This window comes from Phycodurus eques, chromosome 19 (assembly GCF_024500275.1).
Source record: "Phycodurus eques isolate BA_2022a chromosome 19, UOR_Pequ_1.1, whole genome shotgun sequence".
In the NCBI taxonomy this organism is placed as follows: Eukaryota; Metazoa; Chordata; class Actinopteri; order Syngnathiformes; family Syngnathidae; genus Phycodurus; species Phycodurus eques.
Genome location: NC_084543.1, coordinates 1,249,144 through 1,273,777, shown reverse-complemented (window position 1 = coordinate 1,273,777; position 24,634 = coordinate 1,249,144). Strand labels below are relative to the sequence as shown.

Genomic DNA, 24,634 nt, shown 5'->3' with positions numbered 1-24,634 from the left:
TTTTGTTTTGGTATTATACATAAATCTGTTTAATAATATAAATAATTCAATAAATGTAGGGTTGACATACTTCGTGGATTTTGGTTAATCGCTGGGGGTTCTGGAACGTGACCCCCACAATAAATGAGGCACTATTTTGAAATTATTCATAGTGAATTTCGATTATTTTTTTGGGGAGTAAATCCTTTTATCCATCCATCCATTTTCTGTACCGCTTATCCTCACTAGGGTCACGGGTATGCTGGAACCTATCCCAGCTAACTGCGGGCCGGAGGCGGGGTGCACCCTGAACCGGTCGCCGGCCAATCGCAGGGCACATAGAAATAAACAACCATTCGCACTCACATTCACACCTACGGGCAATTTAGAGTCTTCAATCAACCAACCACGCATGTTTTTGAGATGTGGGAGGAAACCGAGTACCCGGAGAAAAGTCACCCAGGCACGGAGAGAACATGCAAACTCCACACAGGCGGGGAAGGTGACCGTGCAGATTACATCCTTTTATATTTGGAAAATTAATAATCAGTATGTAATATGCTATTTTAAAGAAATCAATGAGAATGATAATAATCTGATTTGGGAAGAAATTAGTAGGGAAAACTTGGACCCTGAGGGCATTTTACTGACAACCAAAAAAACCAAACATTCAGCATAATTCATTTGAGAATACATCTAAAACAAGATCACCAAATCTGAACAAATCCCTTGATAGTCCCGATAGAAAGACTCAGATTCCTCCACTGGGAATGTTCTTTTGTGTCCACAGTACATCTTTGCCATGATTAATTTGAACCGGTTCTCCGTGGCATGTAATTCATCGTTTTGTGTAAGAAGAGGAGCTCTGGGGGCTTTTAGAAGCGAGATCCAGTAGCTGCCTGCAGTGTGGAGAAACACTGGCAGTCCCTTAGGAGTCTTTATAGACGCTTGCATGGCATCTCATCTCTTGACAAACGTGCAACACTTGTACAGCTGCAGCGAGACAGGACTTTGTTAGACGTGACATGTATTTGGCGACATCTAGTGACGAGGTGTAGTACCGTACTCAGCTAAGCGTCACTTCACCATCGAATATACAGTGCTGTGTACATATCAACATGAAAGACAGTATCTGTAAATTTCAAAATGTTTTTAAATGTACCTATATGTGTTGTGGTGTGCATCAAATTGAATAGAATGTGTGGCAAGTAGACAAATAAAGTTATTTTAAAAAAGAGTTGTGCAACGTTCATAGTCCCCAGGAAAATGTATATTTCCAATAGACATAGATGCTCTACGCACTTGAATGATTTGGTCCTTGTGCCGTCTTTGGGGCGTCTTTGGATTTAACCACTAACACCACAAGATGTAAAAGATGATATAGACGGAATTGTCTAAATATATTTTATCCTAGCGGCGTGGAAAACCTTAAAACAGCATGCTGTTTGTTTAGAATTCCATTAGACATTGAACTCAGCACCAACGTGCAGTCTGTAGCGTGTGTTTGCTGCGCTAGTTCGTCAACAACATGGAGAAATAAACTCAAAGCTCATCTAATGTTGCTAGCTCGAAAGAAAACACATTTAAACAAGCTTGGTTACTTTCTCTTTCGCGTGGGAAGTGAACCGCTGCCAAGATGGTGAAGGAGCAGTTCAGAGAGACGGACGTGGCCAAGAAAATGTGAGTAGCGAGCTAGCGTTAGTTAGCGCGCAGGCTAAAGCTAACGCCAATGACAGCTTATCTTGTTGTGTGTGTTTTTTTTGTTTTTTCTTTTTTTTCTTCTGTCATGCCGTTTAACTTCATAGAATGTCGTAGCTAGCGGCAGCGCGCATACCGACTGGGTCAGAAGTGCAGATACTTTATTCTTTAATTTTATTTATTTTTATTTAACCTTTATTTATCCAGGAAAATATTACAAATCTATTTTACAACAGTGCCCTGGTCAAACTTATATTTTACCAGAGTTTCATGTCGTAGATTCAAAGTAGGATTTCAGATTTGTATTGTTTCTGTGACAGTGACAATAAAGTTTTATTAAAGTAAAGGGTTTCAAGCCAGTGTGATGGTTTTAAAATATGTGTTCTGTCTTGGGTTAGGGGTTGATCGTTCATTCTTCATCGTCCTCCCTCCCTCCCTCCGTTCATTCCTCCCTTCCATTCTTCCATCATGCTTCCTTCCTTCACACCTTCTCGATTTCCTTCATCCTCCCTTCATACTTTCCTCGTTTCCTCCCTTAGCTCATACATTCCTCCCCTCTTTTCTCCATTCCTTTGTCGTCTGTTCCTTGTGTCCTTCCTTTAAGCGATCCTCCATTCCATCCTTCCTTCTTTCCTTCCTTTCATACTTTCCTTGTTTCTTTCTTTAAATCTATCCTCCATCCAACCGCCCTCCTTACGTTCCTTCCATCCTTCTTTCCTCCACCTTTTCCTTCCCACCGTCTATTCTTCCTTCATTCATACCTTCCTTCCATCCTTTGTTCTTTCTCTTGTCCTTGCTTTAGCTTCCCTTCCTTTCATACTTTGCTTCTTTCCTCCCTCCCCTCTCTCCCTTCATTCACACCATCCTTGCGCAGGCTTCATCCCCTAAAGCCAAAGAACAATCGCGTCAAGTCGATGGCATTTGTTTCGATGGCGCCGATTCGCAACGGGAGACGCACTCCTAGTTGTAGTCGGCGCTCGAGCGGCAGCATTTGGGACCAACTGGAGGCTCTCGTGAAGGGACTTGCCGGGGCACCCTGTCAATAGTCACACAACGGAAGTGCGTAGACACGAAGTCAATTTAGATTTGAGAGCGCCAACAGATGTTATCCCAAGGCACTTTAAGAGACGATTCCTGGTTGTAGTCCGCATTCAAGAGGCAGCCGTTTGAGTCTGAGACTTGCTGGTAATAACAAGTCTCCCAAGCAGCAGTCGATGTACTTAACGTGGCAGACAAGATGATGTTAACTTGAATGTAAACGAGTGTTGTTGTTTTGTCATGTTACAGAAGCCACATTTGCTTCGGCATGAAATCAGCTGATCAAATGCGTCAGCAGGCCCACATTCAGGTGGTCAGCAAGAACCTGTACAGCCAGGACACCAAACACTCGCCGCTGCCTTACGGAGTGTTGGACCACCGCATGGTATAGAATGCCTTATTTAAGCACCTACCGGTAATTTGAACCACAGCAGCCTTCGCGTGTCGATATGTTTTCCTACTTTTGGTCACGCAGGGGACCAGCGAGAAAGACCGACCGTGCTTAACGTGCGGGAAGAATCTGGCCGACTGTTTGGGACACTACGGCTACCTGGATCTGGAACTGCCGTGTTTTCACGTCGGCTACTTCAAAGCCATTATTGGAATCTTGCAGGCAAGTGCACTTTGGATGAAACTCTTCATTTGAATTTTCATCCGGGTAAGGTAATTGAGAGCACAGTTTTATTGGAATTGCCGATTTAGGAAGTATAATTACACCGAAGATTGACTTTCAAAACAAAACTTCCCATTGAGATTCAAAAATGTAAATTAACAAAATCTATCAAACACCACAAACTAACTTGGCAGTCTACTTTTTTTTAATTTAACATTGACAGTTATCTATTTATTTATTTCCAAATGTCTTAGCATAAATGAATTAATAGTATTGGTTGTACCTAATTTCCATGTCTCCTGATTTCAAACATGATTTGGTCTTAAAAATATGTATAACAACAAAATGTCTAGAAAATTGTGGATACCGAAATAATATGATGTGTAGATCATGAGTAGATCTTTTTTGGTATTTGTTTTTTTATGCAAATAAATGCTCTAGTCAAATTGATTTGTTTTCCGAATTTAGGAGTTCCAATGTCAGTATTATATAGAATCAAACTAAAGTGTTATTTTTACTCCAACACGTACTTATAACGAGCAAAACAAGAAAAAGTGATCATTTTGCAGTGGTCTCTTAATTTGTCATAATCTCAAAATGTCTTAACCTAACTTCATTGTTGTCCAAGTGGAATGTTTTCCTTTAGGGGGCGCCACAGTATCTCAAATGGCACAAAGTGGCTTTACGGCGTTTGTTAGAGTCATTCAGCTCACGTTATAGCTAAAAATGTGTTTGAACACAAAATAATAAATAACAATCGTACCTATTTTAAGTATGCAAGATAAAATATTAAGTGTAAATTGAAATGACTATAAAACGCAATTATAAATGCACAACGAAAATTTGGATGTCCTTTTAAAAAAAAAAAAAAAAAAGTACATTTTCCTCCAGATGATTTGCAAGACGTGCTCGAGCATCATGCTGACCAAAGAAGAGAAGCTCCAGTTCATGGACATGCTGAAACGGCCCAACCTGCCGTACCTCCACAAGCGAGGGCTGAAGAAGAAGATCTCAGACAAATGCCGCAAAAGAAGCGTTTGTCTCAATTGTTCGGCGTTCAACGGTGATGAATAATCTCTCAAACAATTTCTCTGTTGGACGTTTTGCTGCGGTCGTGCTATTCTACGTCCGTCTTGTTCCTCAGGCACGGTGAAGAAGTGCGGCCTGCTGAAGATCATCCACGAGAAGTACAAGAGCAGCAAGAAGGTGGTGGAGCCTTTCGTGTCCGAGTTCCTGCAGTCCTTTGACACGGCCATCGAGCACAACAAACTCATGGAGCCGCTTTTGGGGCGGGCGCAGGTCAAAACCGCTTCCCTCATACTGGCCGCTTTCTCCAATCCGTATACCGTTTGGTCTTTCTATTTTAAATTTAAAAAAATAAATAAATAAATAAAGTGACTGATTATTCTATTTGTTGTATAATCTAACACCCAAAAACAATTTTCTAATTCAGTTTGACACTTTGATCAAAAATAGGGCTGCAACTAACTGGTTTTTGTGTTTCAGCCGGAATGTTTTCTGGTTCAAATTTCCATCCCTTTATTCAAAAACAGGCGATTATTTCAAATTGGCAGGGCAGAAAATGCACAAACATCAATTGATTATGATTCAGTTCTTGATTTGGTGTGTTCTATCTGTCAGAAAATCAGCAAACATGTTGATCATTGTTTTACAGAGCAAAAGCACATGTCTGCAAATGTCTTGTTTCGATTAAACATAAAAGATTGGAGGAATGAGGAAATTCCAAGGATTTGGACAATTTTAAGTTCATGTCTCAAAACGATTAATCGATTGTCAAAATAGTTGTCGGTGAATTCGATATCGATGAGTTGTTGCGCCTCTAGACTCAATTTATCCAACTCACTCACAGTTCAGCTCAGCGGTTGTCACTCACTTTTGTGCCATCAGAAGTACCCCGGTGCCCAATTATATATGAATTATGTTGGTAATCGGAAATAACAAAAGACATCAAATGTCCGTAGTGTTGGTCATTGGTCCCGAACGTGCCGGCGTCTCGTCTGCAGGAGAACCTCAACCCTCTGGTGGTGCTCAACATCTTCAAGCGCATCCCACGAGAGCATGTGCCGCTGCTGCTGATGAACCCCGAGGCGGGCAAACCGGCCGACCTCATCCTCACCCGCCTGCTGGTGCCCCCGCTCTGCATCCGGCCCTCCGTGGTCAGCGACCTCAAGTCGGGCACCAACGAGGACGACCTCACCATGAAGCTCACGGAGATCATCTTCCTCAACGACGTCATCAAAAAGGTTCCGAGCCTCGTGTTTTCGTCACTGTTATATATATATATATATATATATATATATATATATATATATATATATATATATATATATATATATATATATATATATATATATATATATATATATATATATATATATATATATATATATATATGTGTATATATATATATATATATATATGTATATATATATATACCGAGTAACCCAAAAAGGTTGGTAACTGCCTAGAGGTGCCACAAGATGGCGCCAAAGCAATATTTTTATATTTCACTTCGCTTTGGTCTGAGCAGAAAAACGGTCGGTCGGTTGGTTGGGCAGTGAAAAACAGAGCATACATCACTCTGACATTATACTTCCACTCTCAGTAAATATTTGCGATGTGGTCATATTTTCATGATGTAAAGGCTTGCATTTGATTGAAATGGCCTCGAAAAGTTGTGAATTTAGTGTTTTATCACCGATGCGGCACACTGGAATTGAACTCTTGTCCTCCAGCATCGCATGAGCGGCGCCAAGACGCAGATGATCATGGAGGACTGGGACTTCCTGCAGCTGCAGTGCGCGCTGTACATCAACAGCGAGCTGTCCGGCATCCCGCTCAACATGGCGCCCAAGAAGTGGACCAGAGGCTTCGTGCAGAGACTCAAGGGCAAGCAAGGTATCGCGAGTCGTCCGCAAAATATGAGATGTGATGGTTTTTGCTTGGCCGTAGTCATTTCTGAGCGTTTGCTTTCTATGCAGTACAGTGCTAGGGGCAGCCTCAATTACGGAATTTTCACTATTGACTCCCTGCAAACATAATATTTTCTTGATTTTTGAGGAATTTGTCTCGGACAACCGCGGCTCTCAAAGAGCCATTTATCGCCATTACGTGACAGTCGCAGTGTGTGTAAGCACTCAAACGCAAACAATGAAGTCAATACACAGTGATGGCCGTGAACAAAAACATCTCTTCGCTCTTTCTAATTTCACTGAGGTGTTTCATTTTGTCCACGGACAGAAATGAAAAGAGAAGCTTTTATTTTCCAAGAATCCTTGGAAAGGTTCCGTGAATGATTATTCAATAACGCGGCGCGATGACGCAGGTCGATTCCGAGGCAATCTGTCGGGCAAAAGAGTGGACTTTTCGGGCAGAACCGTCATCTCCCCCGACCCGAACCTGAGGATCGACGAAGTGGCCGTGCCCGTGCACGTGGCCAAAATCCTGACCTATCCGGAGAGAGTAAGCGCCGCGTCCTCGGCCGTGCATCTCGCTCATCTCGTTTGTTACATATGTGACCGTGTCCTGAAAGGTGAACAAAGCCAACCTGGAGCTCATGAGGAAACTGGTCCGCAACGGCCCGGACGTTCACCCCGGCGCCAACTTCATCGAAAATCGACGCAACCAAATGAAAAGGTGACGCAAGAAGTCGGCGCTTCGTCGACATATCAATTCTCCACCGTAACATTGGCTTCCCGACAGGTTCTTGAAATACGGCAACCGAGAGAAGATTGCGCAGGAGCTGCGCTTCGGCGACGTGGTGGAGAGGCACATGATCGACGGAGACATCGTCCTGTTCAATCGACAGCCCTCGCTGCACAAACTCAGCATCATGGCTCACATTGTGAGTTGCTTTCAGCCGCCCATCCTTTTCCAAATGAGTCGATGCCAACTCCACTGCAGAACGTCCGTCTAAAATCTCAGCCAGGCTCACTAGTTCCAGCTGTCAGCGTCTCGTCGGCATTGTGTTCGATTTTTCAAAACGCTATCTGCTCGTCAACTCTACAATCCTGAAGGAAAATCAAAAAGTCTTAACGAACGGGAGGCACTACTGCCGAGCGTTGCCGTGTGCCCTCGTGTCAGCCTTCTCGAAAGTACAACAGCGTTCTTCGTTTGTTGTGATATTTCCGGCGGATGAAGACGATGAGGAGATTCAACGTCAATGGATCTTCACTATCCGAAGGGACAACTTTAGCATGACACCTCGCACCCGGGTGCGTAGGCGGCATTTTAAAAGAAGAGCCTCATACGCGAAGCGGTCCTTGTTTGAAACTGATATGAACATAAGATTCAAATTCAAGATACTGTATTACAGAAAGACAGTGCAAATACGACTGTATGGAAGAATGAAATAGTGCTATATATTTCCAATGTCCCGTTTCTAAATGTGCTAAATTGTCCCCGTTTTTCCAACTGCGCAGGCCCGAGTGAAGCCTCACCGGACTTTCCGCTTCAACGAGTGCGTGTGCACGCCGTACAATGCCGACTTTGACGGCGACGAGATGAACCTCCACCTGCCTCAGACCGAGGAGGCCAAAGCTGAGGCTCTGGTGCTAATGGGGGTACATGCGGGTGGTCCTGCTATCGTAATTCTTTTCCCCTCATTGTCCTGAAGTCATTGGTTCCGACGCTGCACCATTATCTCCCCAGACAAAAGCTAATCTCGTCACGCCAAGAAATGGCGAGCCGCTGATCGCTGCTATTCAGGACTTCCTGACAGGTAATGGCGTGTTACTTTAACGCTCACGTATTGTTGCTGTTACCCTTCATCATTTTATATATACAATTATTATGAAGACATTGTCTTTCAAAATTGGCCCGGGACATATTGTGGGTGTGCATTGAAAATAAACTTCATATCTCCTTGTGCCTTGTGGACCTCAAGTCAAGAAGGAAGTAAAACAAAGAGTTGAAGGGCATGTTTGTACCTCCTAGCCGGCTACCTCCTGACGCTGAAGGACACCTTCTTTGACCGATCCAAAGCCTGTCAGATTGTGGCGTCCATCCTCGTGGGCAAGGACGAAAAAGTCAGGATCGCGCTCCCCCGCCCGGCTATAATGAAGGTGCGCTATGGTCACGAAAACGAGGTTTACGCGTGCCGATTTGTCATCGTAAGCGTTTTTATTTTATTTTTTTAAATACGAGAGACCCCGCACATGACGAGGAAAAAAATCGGTGTGTTCTTATGCCTCATATAGTGTATGGCATATTCGAAATGACCAAAACAGCACAATACACGCGTAACTATCCCTGTCCTGATTGGCTACGATTCAGCCAGCTTCTCGATTGGCTATCATTTAGCGAGCTTCCTACTTGGCTGTTGTTCTGTTTCACATCACGATCACTGAGTCCTTGGCTCGGCAAAACTCAGCGTTTCTATTAAGTAGGCGTCACATTTACGGTTGTTGGCCTCTACTGTTTTTCGAGCAGATTGAGGAGGAAAATTCCCTCTCAGATGGCGGTGTGACCGCTGCATAATCGTCAGGATCACCTTTGAGACGTCACAATTGAGCCTTTGCTGACTTTTGTGGAAATCTTTTTTTTCGGTACGCGTGTTCCCTGTTGAATTCTTCATGCATTGTGTCCACTAGCCCATGGCTCTGTGGACAGGCAAGCAAATATTCAGCCTCATCCTGAAGCCGAGCAAAGATTGTCCCGTCAAGGCCAACCTGCGGACCAAGGGCAAGCAGTACTCTGGCAAAGGCGAGGACTTGTGCCACAACGACTCATGTAAGCATCCAACGTGCTGATACACTTTATTAGGCCAGTGAACCCCCACTATTTGTCCGAGCCCTGCCACGAATAGCGAAAATCCCCAAGTAATTGACGGGCGCGTAAAACGATTTGTTATTGCCTATACATCCCACAAGATGGCTTTTTTTCTGTTGCACATGGCTATGGCCTGATTAAATGAAGCTCCTCCCCCCACGTCAAGATAGTTGCTCAGCACCGAGATGCCACAAGATGGCGCCAATGCAATATTTATTTATTAGACATGGCTTTGGCCTGGGCACAAAAACCAGAAGAAATACGGAAACCGTTTTCGATCATGTCAGAATGTCACTTAATAGAGCATACAACTCTTATCTCGGTAGAACAAAAGCTGAAAATACACTAACAAAAGTAATATCGAAAACAATCAAGAATAAGAAAGAAAACAGTCAATTGTACATAGAGTTGAGCTCATACGCCGACGTACCCTGGCAGAATTTGTGAAATATTGGCAGTTTTTGGGAAAATATAATTGAATCTGGGACCATCTAATTCTTTTATTTATTGCTATATTATTTGTAATTGCTGTGTTAGTCTAAAGTTCAGCCTTATAGTTGAATTTGAATCCCATTGAAATCTGATCACACCCAAATTCTGCCAGGCTATGTAAACTTCTGAGCCCAGCCGTATGTTAATCTGCGTGTGATATTGACTGCGAAGTGTTCGGACGCCTGCCTGTTGTTTCCAGTCGTGGTGATCCACAACAGCGAGCTGATGTGTGGAAGCATGGACAAGAGCACCTTGGGCTCAGGCTCCAAGAACAACATCTTCTACATCCTGCTGAGAGACTGGGGACAGCTGGAGGCGGCCAACGCCATGTCCCGCCTCGCGCGACTCGCCCCCGTGTATCTGTGTACGTCATCGCCTCCTTCCCAGGGCTTCAAGAGCCTTTCATGGGGTATTTATATTGTTTTTCCCTACGCTTTCCAGCTAACCGAGGGTTTTCCATCGGCATCGGGGACGTGACGCCCGGCCAGGGTCTGCTGAAGGCCAAGCAGGACCTGCTGGACGACGGCTACCGCAAATGCGACGAGTACATCGAAGCCCTGCGGACGGGCAAGCTGCAGCAGCAGCCCGGCTGCTCGGCCGAGGAGACCCTGGAGGTACGTCACGTGCAAAGTAGTTGGGCTTTATTTTAGTTTTAACAGTGGCTAGCTTCTCTTTATCCTCGTGCGATAGTCCATCCATCTATTTTCAGTGACACGTGTCCACATCAGAGTCGCGAATGAGCTGGAGCCTATCCCTGCTGACTTTGAGCGAAAGGTGGTTCCACCGTGAACAGTTGTGCCCACGGTGTACCCCACCTTTCGTGTCAAACTCATTTTTGACATGGACCACATCGTAGTTATGATTTCCCGCAGAGGGCCTTTATACCTGAAAAACATTAAGTGTGTCATATTACGTGTATACAATTGTCCCTGCATTTGATTGTTATTATGTATGTTAACAACAAATTGAACTTGAAATCATTTAATGGGCTGCATAAAATGGAGGATCTGGCCCCTGGGCCTTGAGTTTGACACCTGTCGTTAAAAAAAATTAACCTAACATATGTTTTTTGAATGTCGGAGTGGAGCCCAGATTTGTACCGAGAACCTCAGATCTGGGAGGCAGAAGTGCAAACCACTAAAACTAAACCTCAACAAAACATTGCCTTTAGAGTTAAGAGAGTTTTTTTTTAAGGCTACAGTCGGATTCCAGAACATTTAATTTCACTTCACACGTGGCTTCTTTGGAAGTTCCACTTTATGAACACTTAACCTTTTCCTACCGTATACACCGACCGATCGCCAGCCATAAAAGCCCCGTGAATAGATCCCATGTTTCTATTGCTCGGTAGCTTGCTGTTTTGTTGTCAGTGATCAGCTGTGACATTTACAGGCCTTTGTGTTGGCTTCACTTAAGCTGTACGTTTGCTTTGGTAGCTGCGAGTGTGCCAAGGAGGACATTTTCCAGGTGCCGCGTTGAGCGTACTGTACAAATTGAGTCTCTGTTTGCAGACTGGATGCGCATTGTGATTTAAAAAAAAAAAAAACTTTTTTTTTTTTTTTTGTCAGGCCCTCATCCTGCGTGAGCTGTCGGTCATCAGAGACCGAGCTGGCAGCGCCTGCCTCAGGGAACTGGACAAGAGCAACAGTCCTCTGATCATGGCTCTCTGCGGCTCGAAAGGCGAGTCCCGTGTGCCCTTTTATTCCTCTGCTGTACGGCAGATCTATAAAAGTGATACCTTGACTTACAGGTGTTTTTTTTTTTTAACTTGTCGAAGCAGTACGAGCGTAATACTTCTACGATATATATGCACTATACCGAAGGAGAAGGAGTCGATAAAGGCTTAACACAAGCCAGTTATTCGAATAATCTCAAAGCTGTGGACCTCTGGCCATGAATAACTGGAGATGCTGCTGAAAGTGAGGAAACAAAGAGAGAAAATTAGTTTCAGTGAAAAAATGTAGCAAATAAGGAAAACCTTTTTTTCTTTACGTTCCATTTTGTTATGACTCCAAGTGTTTGTACAGTACTGTGCAGTGCTATTTTTCTTAAGAACATACATTTACCCAAAATATTGGTCTTTTGGGGGCTGGAGTGGATTCATGGTGTTTTGATTCATTTCAATGAGGAAAATGGGTTTTGGCATATGAAACATTGGAGGTAAGAGCACGGTCATTAAATGAATTAAACTTGTAAGTCAAAGTGCAACTGTTTGTTGCCTCTCATAATGTCTTCCTTGACTTGTGTACACACACACACACACACTTGTGAGATTTGTTTCCTCCTTTCTTTGTTGTGCACACAGGATCTTTTATTAACATCTCTCAGATGATTGCATGCGTGGGCCAGCAGGCCATAAGTGGATCTCGAGTACCTGATGGTTTTGAAAATCGCTCCCTGCCTCACTTTGAAAAGCACTCCAAAGTAAGAGCCAAAATATAAACCCCAATTAGTGCTTGTCTTTCCTTATCTTATGAGCAAAGCTTTTTCATCTCCGCAGTTGCCCGCCGCGAAAGGCTTCGTGGCCGACAGCTTCTACTCTGGCCTGACGCCCACGGAGTTCTTCTTCCACACAATGGCTGGCCGCGAGGGCCTGGTAGACACCGCCGTGAAAACCGCAGAGACGGGCTACATGCAGGTAAGGACGGAGAGACTATCCCCTTCCCGGATCTGTTATCTTCAAGGACGTGTCCGGTGTTTGCAATGTCCTCCGAGCTGCCGCAGAGCTAATCGGGGCTTAGCGCTGCCGAGCTGTTTCGAAACAGCAGACTGTTGGGTGTAACGGATGGGCAACACGTATTGAAACATCAGAAAACACACGCAGCTATGTACAGGGCGTCCTCGGCTCCCGTCGGTCCGGCCCGGGGGCTGTACGTTTGACACCTCGGCTTTACAGGACCAGCGACACATTAAAATTCCCAGGGCATTAGCTCGAATGCACCTGGACTGTTCAGGTTGTCTTAGAAGATGTTTCGCCTCTCATCAGGTCATGCTCAAAGAAAGACTAGGCAGGACAGCTCAAGTCTCAGGGGTCGGCGTAGGACTCAAGCATTCATCTTCTCAGTAGAGGATAAGTATTTAAGAGGATGAGAGATGAAACTTCTTCAAAGGCAACCTGAACACTCCAGTCACGATTCGATTTAATGCTTTGAGAATAGGATTTGTTTTCCTGGATAAATGAGAATATTCGCAGACTACATTAAAATGAATAAAACACAAGTTAAATCGTAAATTAAGATCCCAAGTTAGAAACAGATCTTTTTCGAAGGAATTTGAAGGTTGACAAGCTAGCACAATCACTGATCTGTTCGGAGAGAGCGTTTTTGGAGGACTGGGGTGTGATGCGGACCCGAAAGCGGGAGTGCGTGAGCAGACAGGTGCCAGAGTTCTAGAGGTACTAAAATTGGAGAACTTTGGGTGATGAGCCGTCGAGAGTGCTGTTGGAGAAGTTGATGTTATGAATGAATGAGTGGGGAAAAGGCTGTTTGGGGGATTTGACTGACATGCCGTTCAAAGTAACTTCCAAGGTTGCGCATGTGAGTCGAAGAAGTGGAAGTTGAGGCTATGATGGCCAATGATATTTTCAAGGGGCAGCGTGTAGAGGACGAACGAACAGGAGGAGTTCAAGCACTGAACCCTGGGGGACACCTTGAGACAGAAGAGCAGTGGAACAGGAGCATTTATTAATTTGGTCAACTTGTTATCTGTTGTTAAGATATGAGCTTATCCCGGAGAGGGCAGCGCCAGAGATGCTGAGGGAGGATTCAAATTCGGGTTATGTTTGCCTTCATACTCCGTTGTAAACCGAGCAGCTCCTGTATCTCAAATCACAACAACAAAAACAAAAGTGACTTTTTGGGGGGGACAGCGGCGTTTGGTGAAGTCCCTGGAGGATCTGTGCTCCCAGTACGACCTCACGGTGCGAAGCTCCACCGGCGACATCATCCAGTTCATCTACGGCGGAGACGGCCTGGACCCCGCCGACATGGAGGGCAAGGACGAACCGCTGGAGTTCAAGAGGGTCCTGGACAACATTCGGGTAAGTGTGCTTGATTTGCCTGCTGTCTGAGCTGAACTTGTACAGCAAATTAAGAGCTTTGTGTTCAATCAAACGGGCTCAGGTTACACACTGAACGATCACAACACAGTGCAGTCATCACTGAATTGCTAAAAAAAAATAAAATAAAAAACATTCACGAGTGTGGTAATGAACTTTGGATAGGTTTGAAGTGAATACATGACGAGCTCCATTGTTTCCGTCTCATTCAATCGAAGAACAATGCTTGTAGAGTTACAGTTCAATGCACCTCAGCATTAGGATGAAAGGGAATTTGCCGGTGTACCGCGTAGCGGATAGATGCGGCGGTGGAAAGAGTTCTTACTGTCCATACTGGAGTACAGTACGGTACCGATACTAAAGATAAAAAAAGTATAGAACCACTGAATAGATGCCAAGCTCCAAGTAGTTCATAGACGCTCATTTCCACACCAAAAGTGAACATGTTGCACGACCCGCGAAGCCATTTTGTGTCCCCGCAGGCGGTCCACACATGTCCAGACGAGCCCACGCTCAGCCAGGGCGAGCTGGTTCTCACGTCGGAAGCCATCATGAAGCGAGGTGACTTTGTGTGCTGCCGAGACAGCTTCTTGGAGGTACGCGCCCCAAAGCACCTCTGTGTGCTAAGATCTATTACGGACAACTAATGAAATGCCTTAAGACCTCGTATTTATTTGTAAACCTCTTGTGATGCTATTCATGAAGAATTGTCATAACGTGCAGCGCTGTGGCTCAGGGGCAATAACAAGAAAATACGTCTATATTGTCTTTTCACCGCATCTGGCAACTTTTCGCAGCGCTTCACCTTTTTCACACTTTATGTTACAGCTTTAGCGACTCCAAAATGGATAAAATATTTGTTTTCCTCAAAATTCTAAGTCTCTAAAAATGAAGCCTCGTGAATACTTTTACACTTCACTTTTTTTCCCCCTGAATTCGTTGTCATAGTCTTATTCTGAAATTGAATGGGGAAAAAAAAAAGACCAAACTCAAAATTCTACATGCAACAACACCCCGTAGTGATAATTTGTTTCTTTTGAAAAGATTCTTTTTTTTAATTATTATTTTTTTTAAATTAAAATCAAACTACCTTTGTGGCAAAGGCCGTGTATACTTATGTACATGTGATTTGTTACTTTCTTATTTTGAATGAATTAGCAAAAGCTTGTCTCTCGTATGTGAAGCTGCGTCAATTTACGTAGGTTGCATTACGTATTTACGTGAGTTGCATTATTGATCGTACTCTTTGCAGTTGAGTCATATTGCGCTGGGCCTCCATTTGAGGGACTGGAGTAATTCTTTTGTAATCCTGCCAAGTAACGCACACTGGTGACAAACACACAAACAAATTATACTGTGAACTCTTTTATGATGCTTTGTGCTGAAGAAGAACACCTTGTACTCTCTGCAGCTGAGTAAATATTTCATGACATGTAATTCCTGTTTTGTGTCGGCGCTAACTGAGACAGGCTCGGAGAAGTACAAGGAGGTATAGTGGCTGCGCATTGTCTGGGACGCGAATGGAGTGTCATTGCTCTTATTTTTTCGAAACAGATGGCCAAATTTGTTAAACCGATGATTCTCCAAGTGTTCTAACTGGTAGCTAAGGAATCTCTGTCAAAGTACAGTTCAGTTGTCTTTAACTTTTAGAGTTCAATACATTTGCATTGAATCAACTGTTTGGTTTGCAACGTGACTTTCGGTTCCATTTTTTCAATTTTCACTGAATTACTGTTAAACAGTAGAGCGAGTGTTGCCAAGCCCGCAGCAAAGTCATCCTCCTAAATTCCCAACGCTGTTTGCTTGTGTCGCGTCTTAACGACCGCACGCGACGCGCATCGCTTTTTGTGTCACCTCGCGACGAACTTCTCTCACGACTCGTTTCTCTTCATCTGCAGGAAATCCGAAAATTCGTCAAGGGCATCTCGGAGAGGATCAAGAAGACCAGAGACAAGTATGGCATCAACGACAACGGCACCAGCGAGGTAGACGGCGCGTACGCACGCGGAGATCTCAAGCCCGCCGCTGCTGAACAAGTCATTTGAGACACTTTGCTCAGCTGGTAGCTCGTCGTGCGTGCCTGATTTTCGGTGAGTTTTCTGCCTGACGAGGCCTAGAGATGAATATCGACTGGGATGTTTTCACCCACCGTTTGCGCGCTACTTGAGCCACGTGCTAAGGGCAGAAATTCAGGTGGCCAATCACCTTCGCATGATTTACACCTACATATTTTAGAATCCTGGTGACGCCTCCGCAATGAAAGGACAAGTTCCATCATTTCAGGTTTATTCATGAAAGAGGGATGATGAAACGGCCTGGCCAAATCTCGACTAATTCGTCCTCTAATATAAATCTGCAGGCGGCGTTGCTTTGGGCCACCCACATGAAATCTTGAGAATGGATGATGCGTTCTGATGAACCTCCTGAATTTGTGCCCTCAGCACGTAGCTCGCATGGCACGCGCACAGTGAGGTTTTTCACCTCGTGCAGCAAACAAAAGTCAAGTCAAAGTATTAGATATTCGTCTCAAGGCCTTTTGAGGCAGAAAACTCACTGCAAACAGCGTATCTGCTGAGTGGAGGACGGTCTCGAATGACTTTTCGCTCAGCAGATAGTTCGTGTTCGTTGGCTTAATAGTGCTCCGGTTATTTCTTTATTTTTCACCGTTTCTCAACTTCTCCGCAGCCAAAAGTCCTCTACCAGCTGGACCGCATAACCCCCACGCAGCTGAAGAGGTTTCTGGAAACATGCAGGGACAAATACATGAGGTTGTCATGCTGGATGTTCTCGCCGTTCTACTGATTCAAGGCGATCTTCCAACTTTGCCCGTCGTCCCGCAGAGCGCAGATGGAGCCGGGCTCGGCGGTGGGGGCCCTGTGCGCCCAGAGCATCGGAGAGCCCGGCACGCAGATGACCCTCAAGACCTTCCACTTCGCCGGCGTGGCTTCCATGAACATCACTCTCGGCGTGCCTCGCATCAAGGAGATCATCAACGCCTCCAAGAACATCAGGTCCGATGTTTAACCGCGTTGTTTGAGCGAGGTGAAAAGTTGCCACGTAGATTTTAAGACAGCGCATCGTATCATCCTATTTGGATTTCGATGCTCACCGCTCAGCACGCCGATCATCACCGCGCATTTGGACGTGGAGGACGACGCCGACTTTGCCCGGCTGGTGAAGGGCAGGATTGAGAAAACGCTCCTGGGCGAGGTATCCCAAAGTCAAGTGAAGGAATCCAAGGACGACACTCCCGAGCGAGTACAAATGAGTTGCACTTGCTTTTGCTTTGCAGATTTCTGAATACATCGAAGAGGTTTTTCTACCTGATGACTGTTTCATCTTGGTCAAATTGTCCCTGGAGCGAATAAGGCTTCTGCGACTGGAGGTAAAACGGATAACGTGCTGTGCAAACCTTTTCCGAGCGGCAAAAGCTCAAGCGTTCTCATAGTAAACAAACCCGTCCACGTTATTTGACCACGGTAGAGCCTGAAGTACCCTCGCGCCTAGGATTCACATATGTTACGAAAAGGCTTATTGTCTTTTTAAGCGGTCACGGCCACGACTTTGTCGTTCGCTTTCCTAGGTGAACGCCGAGACTGTGCGTTACTCCATCTGCATGTCGAAGCTGCGCGTGAAGCCGGGAGACGTCGCCGTGCACGGCGAGGCGGTGGTGTGCGTGTCGCCGCGGGAAAGCAGCAAAAGCTCCATGTACTACGTCATGCAGTCGCTGAAGGCGGAGCTGCCGAAGGTGAGAGAGCGGCCAAGTTGGCAAGGAACGGGAAAACACTGTGCGGCGGAAGGCGGAAGGTGCGTCAGCGCCGCTGAAGTCGCAGACTTTGCGCTGATCCGTCCGTGTCGGTTGCCTCGCTATGCCCTCCCAGTGACTCAAGTCAGCTGAGATCAACTCCACCGCAACCGCAACTAATGACAAGCAGTAAAAAAAAAAATGCATGGCAGAATCATTCGCTCGCTACTTGTTTGTATATTTATGATCTTAGAAGATGTGCAATAAATGAACAGTCAATATGATGCATATTAACATATAGCTATGAAAAAAAGAATGCAGCATCCATTCATCTGTGGTATTTGCACAATTCACGGGATTGACTACGAGAAACGGTGTTAAAAAGATTGGTTTCTGAACATGTCGTTGCGTTCTACTTGAAACACAATCTCGTCTGCTCGCCTCGCAGGTGGTGGTCCAAGGTATACCCGAGGTCACCCGCGCCGTCATCCACATCGACGAGCAGAGCGGCAAGAACAAGTACAAGTTGCTGGTGGAGGGCGACAACCTGCGTGCTGTCATGGCGACCCACGGCGTGAATGGAAGCAGGACCACTTCCAACAACACTTACGAGGTGCGAGCGAAAGCAAGACGCCACCTCCCGCATCTTCCTTTTTCTGCGAGCCGCGAGGGTCTTCTCGACGAAATCGGCCGTCGGCCCCGACGTCGTTACGGAGCTTTTGATTTTGCCGCAGGTGGAGAAGACGCTGGGCATCGAGGCGGCCAGGTCGACGATCATCAACGAGATCCAGTACACCATGACCAACCACGGGATGAGCATCGACCGGCGCCACGTCATGCTCCTCGCCGACCTCATGTCCTACAAGGTGCCGTCTCTCATTAGTGTTTGCGTCCTAGGACCGGGAAAGTCGACGCTATATATCCGATATTTCCATCAAAATAAAAGAAATCTTAGCGGCTTGTGTAGTTCAAAGCGTGTGGCAGCTCATAGTTTGGTCAAGAATTGGAATGTGTTTAGGTTTGCAGCAATGAGCAAAAACAAAGTACGTTGAAAGTGACGCCACCAAATGATTTCATACCGCACGCACGCAGCAAATATCGCTCTGTACTTCACTCGCAGCTGCTAAGCAACAAACACGGGCAGAATTATTTTCCCGTTGTTTTATCTTGCGGATGACGAGGAAGCAGCTCGGTGGAAGGCTGTGAAAGAACGGATGGTGCTGAACAATTGCCAAAGACGAGGATCGGGCCCGTTATCCGTTGCAAAAGCGGTCAGTTAGCCGCAGGGTGAGCCGGATAATTCATTTCCTCAGTAACGCGTCTTTAAGGTGCCATTGAAACACGCAACTGCAAGCCGCCAGCTCGACGTCGTTGACGGCCCTATTTTTTCCTTGCCCAAAAGTGTTGATCAAAATTAGCAACCTACCTTGCATGCCTGTGCGGGATTTTGTATGCACGCATGTTAACGTCGGTGACAGTTTTGTCGTTACTTATTCACCCCAAAGGGAAGATGTTAAATTGTCGAACATTTCAAATGTTGCCTCTTTATTTGAACTCATTCACTGTCGCGGGAGTTTGTATTTGTGAAAATGGAATCCAACCGTTTAGTGCCAACGACGAATAGATTTGTCAAGTCGAGCGGTAGGCGTGGAAGAGGGACTTGCCCGTGAAATGGAAGTTTCTACACAACTGTAACGACTAAGCGATACCTGTACATGGCGGCATTGCATCGCTTTGGAAGCAGAAGGTCAAAATTCGGCGTGAATCGTTGTCATGCCAATTCTGTGGGAGAGAAATGCCAACGCTTCGGAAGGTGGAAGACTTTTGGGCACCTGACACTGGAACAGAATAGTGAAAAGTCTGCGTCCGAATTGTGAGATTAGATGACGCAGTTCGTGGAGCGAATGACGAAAGCCGTGTTAAAATAAAGCCAGCTGACATCGGATGGGTTTAGGCCATGTCGCGTAAGTACATTCCTTGACAATCCTTCCCTCTGAAAAAAAAAAAAAAAACAAAACAGGGAGAGATACTCGGAATCACCAGGTTCGGCTTGGCCAAAATGAAGGAGAGCGTCCTCATGCTGGCGTCCTTCGAGAAAACGGCCGACCACCTCTTCGACGCCGCCTACTTCGGCCAGAAGGACTCGGTCTGCGGTAACCCCAGGCTTCATTTATTTGTTGATTTGCGCCGCTAATATTGATGCTGATTCAGAGTCGGAATTCTTAACTCACAATTGGTTAATCAAGTCGAAGCGTGATAGCAATGGTTTGAATTTTGTGCAAAGAGAGAGAGAAGCACTTTTTCCTCTCTCAAAATCGTTTCTTGATTTTGCAGCGTACTGAATAATATAACTTACATCAAGTTAACCGTTAATTCAACACAACTCAACCTGAGGCTCACATTTTTAGAAAATCGGTTGTGTTCCAAATGAATTTGTGCGTACCCCACAAACGAGCGCCTCTGTTGCTTGCAGCCAAGTAGAATCAAAAGACCGGACGGTTGTCCGAGTGCATTTGTCGTTGACGCCTCGGTCCCGTTCGCAGGCGTGTCCGAGTGCATCATCATGGGCATTCCGATGAACATCGGCACCGGCCTGTTTAAACTGCTGCACAAGGCGGACCGGGACCCGCCCCTGGCCGAAAGGCCCCTGCTGTTCGACAACGCCGACTTTCACGTACCGCTCGTCACGTAACGGTGAGAACATGAAGTTTCTGATTTCCTTGGAGAGTCTTGGACATGTAAGAGAGAATTGCTTTTGTGAGTTGATCTATTTAGAGAAGAGCGTATAGGGAGGGAGGATTTCTTCTTCTCTTTTTTTTTTTTTTTTGTAACTTGAGGATCCCCTCAATGCACGGGCAATACAAAAACGCCTCAAGGTTTCTGTTTCTGTTTCTGTCCAGTGGAACCTCCAAAGTTGAACGGCCACAAAGTGGCGCAATGTGGAGTTGAACCACTCAAAAGTCAAACACAAATCCCACGAGACTTGAGCTCGACGGCAATTCGGCTGAGTCCATCACGTGATGTCACTGCGAGAAATGTTCTCAGTGAGTAGGACCTCCGATGACGTAGGAAGGAAGGCGTCCGGCTGCTCGGTACAATTTGAGCAATGCAATGGAATTAAGGCCTTATTACGTCCATCAATACCCTGAAGTGGCCACTTTATTTGAGTTATTTACATTTATTCTATGGTTGTTTACTTCCATTTATACTTTGGACGACAGTTAAGAATGTTCAAATAGGAAAGCAATCATATTTCCTCAGGCAAAATTTGTTTTCAAAATAACTAATGAATTGCATTTGACTTTCGAGCTTCCACTGTGTATTAACGTGTAATGGAAATGAATAAAGCGCTGTCAGAAACACACTTGAATTACGCTTTCCTTACCGGCCCGCTCATAACATTGGAACTTTTCGAGAATAATCATTTTCAGTGCGAACCTTATATGATGGCTGCTAGTTTTGGCTCACTTGTGTTCATTTCTGTTTCACTTGAAGGACCTTGATCCCTTAGATGCGATTGATTCTAAAAAACAAAAAACAAAGACAACACGTACAGTATGTTTCCCAAATGAAAAGAGACTCATTTGAACACAGCAATATTTTCAACGACAAAAAACATCCGACAAGAACGGTTTAGCCGTTGTTTCCAAGAATCATTACACAAATCTTCCAAATCCCCACAATAATAACAACGACTTTATTCACATTTCTAAACAAAGTGCTTTACAATAACATATACAAACAAAACGAGACAAAAAGAATCAATAAAACACATTTTGAGAAGAAAACCAACACCGATAAAAGTGTGTTGGCCAAACAATAAAAACGAGCTGGAAGAGATTTAAAAGCAATTAGCCTGCCCGGAAGATCTCAAGCAATAATACAATAATCATAATAATGTGAACCATGAAGCAAACAAAATAATGAAACGGCTGCAGCCACATTTAGCCTTGAAGTTCTTCAAAGACCTTGTAGCCAGGGTTCATCTGGGCTACGGCTGTTTTGAAATGCTTTTTGTATTCATTTGTATTCTATACAGTCCAAATCAGCGAGGGTTTCAAAAGGTTTAGATCCTTGTCCCAATCTGATCGAATGGGTCGGATCCTCTGCGAGAGTCGCAGTTTGCGGCGAGCTCGGTTTGAACGATGGAGAGCTTTTCCCGACCTCCCCGCCTCGGTCGGCCGCGCGCCGCTTTGAGCCGTCGCCCGAGTCCGACTCCGACTCCGAGAAGGCCTCTCTGGTTTGCGCACGGGCGGGCCGCCGCGTGCGCTTCGAGAGCGCCGAGACGCAGCTCTTCTTGAAGTTCCCGTTCGTGAAGGCGTACACGACGGCGTCGTCGAAGCTGTTGAGCAAGCCGACGGCCCGCACGACGGCGACGATCGTGTTGAGCGTCGCGTCGTCGTATTTGTTCTCCGAGTCGTCTAAAGGAGCGGCAGACGGGGAAAAGTCGCGACTCCAGCGTCGCGGAGACGTACGACGTAAACGGCAAGACCTCAAGCTGTACGTAGTGGTATTTACAGTATTCGAAGATCATGTGGAAAGGTGACCAGCAAACGGTGAAGAGCAGAACAACGATGACCATCGTCTTAACCGCTCTCTTCTTGTTCCTGCAGAAGACAAACACAAAGTGAAAGACAACAGCTCTTGTCACGTGTCCTTCGCTTGAGGCTTTTGCCCATCGTATTCTGAGAATATATACGGGACCTCCTCTAATCCGAAAGGTCCACAGTTGTCTGAACATCTCCTGCTCCACTTTTTACGTAAACTGCATGGACAAAAAAAGAAAACGATTGCAGTCTGTCAGTTCAGGTAATGAGCTAGCCGTGGCTACCCTACGCTTCCAGCGCCTGTTAATCGCTCCGACTTAGATCATTAACTTCCGTGCTTTGGAACTGAACATCCCGTCCTTTACTTTTTCCAGATGTCTTCTCACGTTGTCTTTTTGGGTCAACTCAATGTGGACAAAAGGATACGAACAAAGGCCGAATCTTTGTGTTGATGTCATGAGCCACCTAAAGCTTCCAGGTCCCTTAGTGTCCCTGATTTTTGATGGTCAAGTTTCATGTTTGGAAAATTAACTTCTCATCCCTCACTCGATCCTGAGGGCTTCAGTCGACAAAGGGATGCAAATGGTGAAATTATTTTAATTGACGTCAAAGGCTACCAGTTCCCTTAATAGCACTGATTTAGATAATCGAGTTCCACGCTTGGACAATAAACATCCCAAGCCTTTCTCGAGGTCCCAATCCCAAAGTTGTCAGGAGATCTCCTTTGTCATTTTGACAAAAACTTTAGGCAAAACGATGTGAATGAACACATGAGACCGGCACCCTTAATATCCCTGACTTAGATCTTTATGTTCCATGCTTAGAAAATGCTCACTGCCTTTAACATGGTACACATTTATTATCAATGTACCAAATACATAAAAATAAAACGGGTTGTGTTAAATGGTCAAAATAATGGATTTGGAGCTGTAATTGCGATAGCGCCGTAATATTTTTGCTGAAGGTTGTTATCCGAAGGTGATGGCGGCTCGTGCCTCGTGATGACACAACATGACGCTCGAATTCCCAACGTGCACAAACGCTGCTGCTACATGGCCGGCACTTGCGCGCGTGTGTGTGTGTGTTTGTCAGATAGCGATTCTGGAGGAGCAGCTGAGTCATTACAACAAAAAGGTTTGATGCTGGCTTTTTGTTGAATTGACGCTTTCAAGGTTTGATGTTCAGCCGTTGAAATTGGCCTGTTGTTCTATGCAAATAAAGTTGCCTTGTCCCAGTGTTTTGTGGAAAATGCTTCTTGGCGGAATATGGGTTACATTTGTGTTTTCAATGCAATTTTAATGGCTGTCCGTTCTTCACAGATTTTCGCTATTCGCGGTGGATAGAGACGAGGGCCGACGGGGGTGGATTGTGTATGAAAAAAAAAGTCCTTTTTGAGGTTAATTTGAAGGGTTTTCAAATGGATATTTTCTCCTACGATAACCTCCCTATTCCTATCTGCGGCTGCCACAACGGACGCAGCGATTGCAGACGCCTCGGCCTCCTTCTCGGGCATTGTATGTTTATGATCGGCTTGTTTTGGTCAGTGGTCAGTTTACTGTAGGATAATAAATCGAAGCGAATGATACAACTAAACACCTGCTGCTGTTGGCAAATATTAAAATCTGGTCTCTTTTTTCTCTGTGCTGTTTTGAATGGTATTAATGCAGTTTTCCTTCTTACCTTCGTGCATTGATTGTGTATGAAGTCTCTTTGGAATTTCAGAAAACTATAGAGTGGTGCTAGTGGTTGCATTCTTGGAAAATAAAGCCCAGTGCTTCTCAGCAAGTGGGTAAGAAACATGGGTTAAGAGTTAGCTGCCACGCACGTGTATCCCAAAAAGAAAAAAGAAAAATCACATAGCTCCAAATCCGACTGGTTAGCACATCTGCCTCACGGTTTTGAGGGCCGGGGTTCAAATCCCGGCCCCGCCTGTGTGGAGTTTGCATGTTCTCCCCGTGCCTGCGTGGGTTTCCTCCCACATCCCAAAAACACGCACGGTATGAAGACTCTAAATTGTCCGTAGGACATGTGAATGTGAGTGCTAACGGTTGTTTGTTTCTATGTGGCTGGCGACCGGTTCAGGGTGTACCCCGCCTCCCGGCCGAAGATAGCTGGGATAGGCTCCGAGCACGCCCGCGACCAGGCGTGAGGACAAAGCAGTACAGAAAATGGATGGATGGATAGCTCCAAATTTTACACTGTTTTAAAAAATAGCATGTATTTCAGAATGTGAAAAGCACATATGTCCACATTTTATACAGTACATTACAAAAAAGCATGTAGCTCCCAATTTTGTCACCTTTTTTCTGTTTATCTGAAGAAAGTATATTCTGATCTTTCTGAGTCCTGGAATCGCATGTCATGAGGTGCACCTAATGTTGTCATCACACATAACGTACATAAAAAAACAAAAACAAATCTCATTTCTTTTTTGACAGGTTTTTACTGTGCTCCGTACCACTTAAAAATTCAATAAATATTAACATTTAAAAGCTTTTCATTCACCAATGTATATACAAGAACTATACAATAAAACGGTGTAATATACTGATGAGTCTGCACACGCCGCTCCTTTTTTTTCTTAATTTTTGTCTTTACCTAACCGGTAATTTACATTATATACATTATTAGCAGAAAAAGCTATCACATAAAAAAAAAAAAAAAGAAATTGTACT

At 45.0% G+C, this 24,634-nt stretch overlaps 2 protein-coding genes across 5 annotated transcripts; one reads left to right on the top strand and one right to left on the bottom strand.

Annotated features, from left to right (window-relative positions):
- Positions 1-1,298: 1,298 nt before the first annotated feature.
- Positions 1,299-24,630, top strand: polr3a (polymerase (RNA) III (DNA directed) polypeptide A). 4 transcript variants are annotated; one of them, XM_061705575.1, is made up of 32 exons: positions 1,299-1,659; positions 2,965-3,100; positions 3,191-3,328; positions 4,220-4,391; positions 4,473-4,627; positions 5,353-5,592; positions 6,085-6,247; positions 6,675-6,811; positions 6,882-6,985; positions 7,052-7,193; positions 7,771-7,911; positions 8,000-8,069; positions 8,285-8,412; positions 8,941-9,079; positions 9,810-9,974; positions 10,052-10,224; positions 11,179-11,290; positions 11,916-12,034; positions 12,111-12,248; positions 13,479-13,649; positions 14,150-14,263; positions 15,566-15,652; positions 16,353-16,435; positions 16,508-16,678; positions 16,784-16,877; positions 16,960-17,052; positions 17,251-17,415; positions 17,861-18,025; positions 18,147-18,278; positions 19,433-19,565; positions 19,956-20,106; positions 24,042-24,630. In XM_061705575.1, the coding sequence occupies exons 1-31, from the start codon at positions 1,616-1,618 to the stop codon at positions 20,102-20,104; spliced, it is 4,173 nt and encodes a 1,390-aa protein (XP_061561559.1). In that variant the 5' UTR covers positions 1,299-1,615; the 3' UTR covers positions 20,105-20,106; positions 24,042-24,630. The 4 variants fall into 4 exon arrangements, with proteins under 4 accessions (XP_061561559.1, XP_061561560.1, XP_061561558.1 ...); XM_061705576.1 differs by lacking the exon at positions 24,042-24,630 and adding an exon at positions 20,313-24,030; XM_061705574.1 differs by lacking the exon at positions 24,042-24,630 and having other exon boundaries at positions 1,300-1,659; positions 19,956-20,225.
- LOC133395234 (pyroglutamylated RF-amide peptide receptor-like) lies at positions 21,433-23,472 on the bottom strand. The gene is made up of 3 exons (XM_061663994.1): positions 23,435-23,472; positions 21,931-22,019; positions 21,433-21,833 (listed from the first exon to the last, which is right to left on the bottom strand). The coding sequence occupies exons 1-3, from the start codon at positions 23,470-23,472 to the stop codon at positions 21,433-21,435; spliced, it is 528 nt and encodes a 175-aa protein (XP_061519978.1).
- Positions 24,631-24,634: the final 4 nt, after the last annotated feature.

Coding starts and splice junctions, on each gene's coding strand:
- polr3a (XM_061705575.1), top strand. CDS start 1,616: ATGGTGAAGGAGCAGTTCAGAGAGACGGACGTGGCCAAGAAAAT. Junction 10,225..11,178: donor CGGCCGAGGAGACCCTGGAG/GTACGTCACGTG, acceptor TTTTTTTGTCAG/GCCCTCATCCTGCGTGAGCT. Junction 16,878..16,959: donor AGAAAACGCTCCTGGGCGAG/GTATCCCAAAGT, acceptor TTTGCTTTGCAG/ATTTCTGAATACATCGAAGA.
- LOC133395234 (XM_061663994.1), bottom strand. CDS start 23,472: ATGCCCGAGAAGGAGGCCGAGGCGTCTGCAATCGCTGC. Junction 22,020..23,434: donor GAGGCGTCTGCAATCGCTGC/GTCCGTTGTGGC, acceptor TGTCTTCTGCAG/GAACAAGAAGAGAGCGGTTA. Junction 21,834..21,930: donor CCACATGATCTTCGAATACT/GTAAATACCACT, acceptor CCGCTCCTTTAG/ACGACTCGGAGAACAAATAC.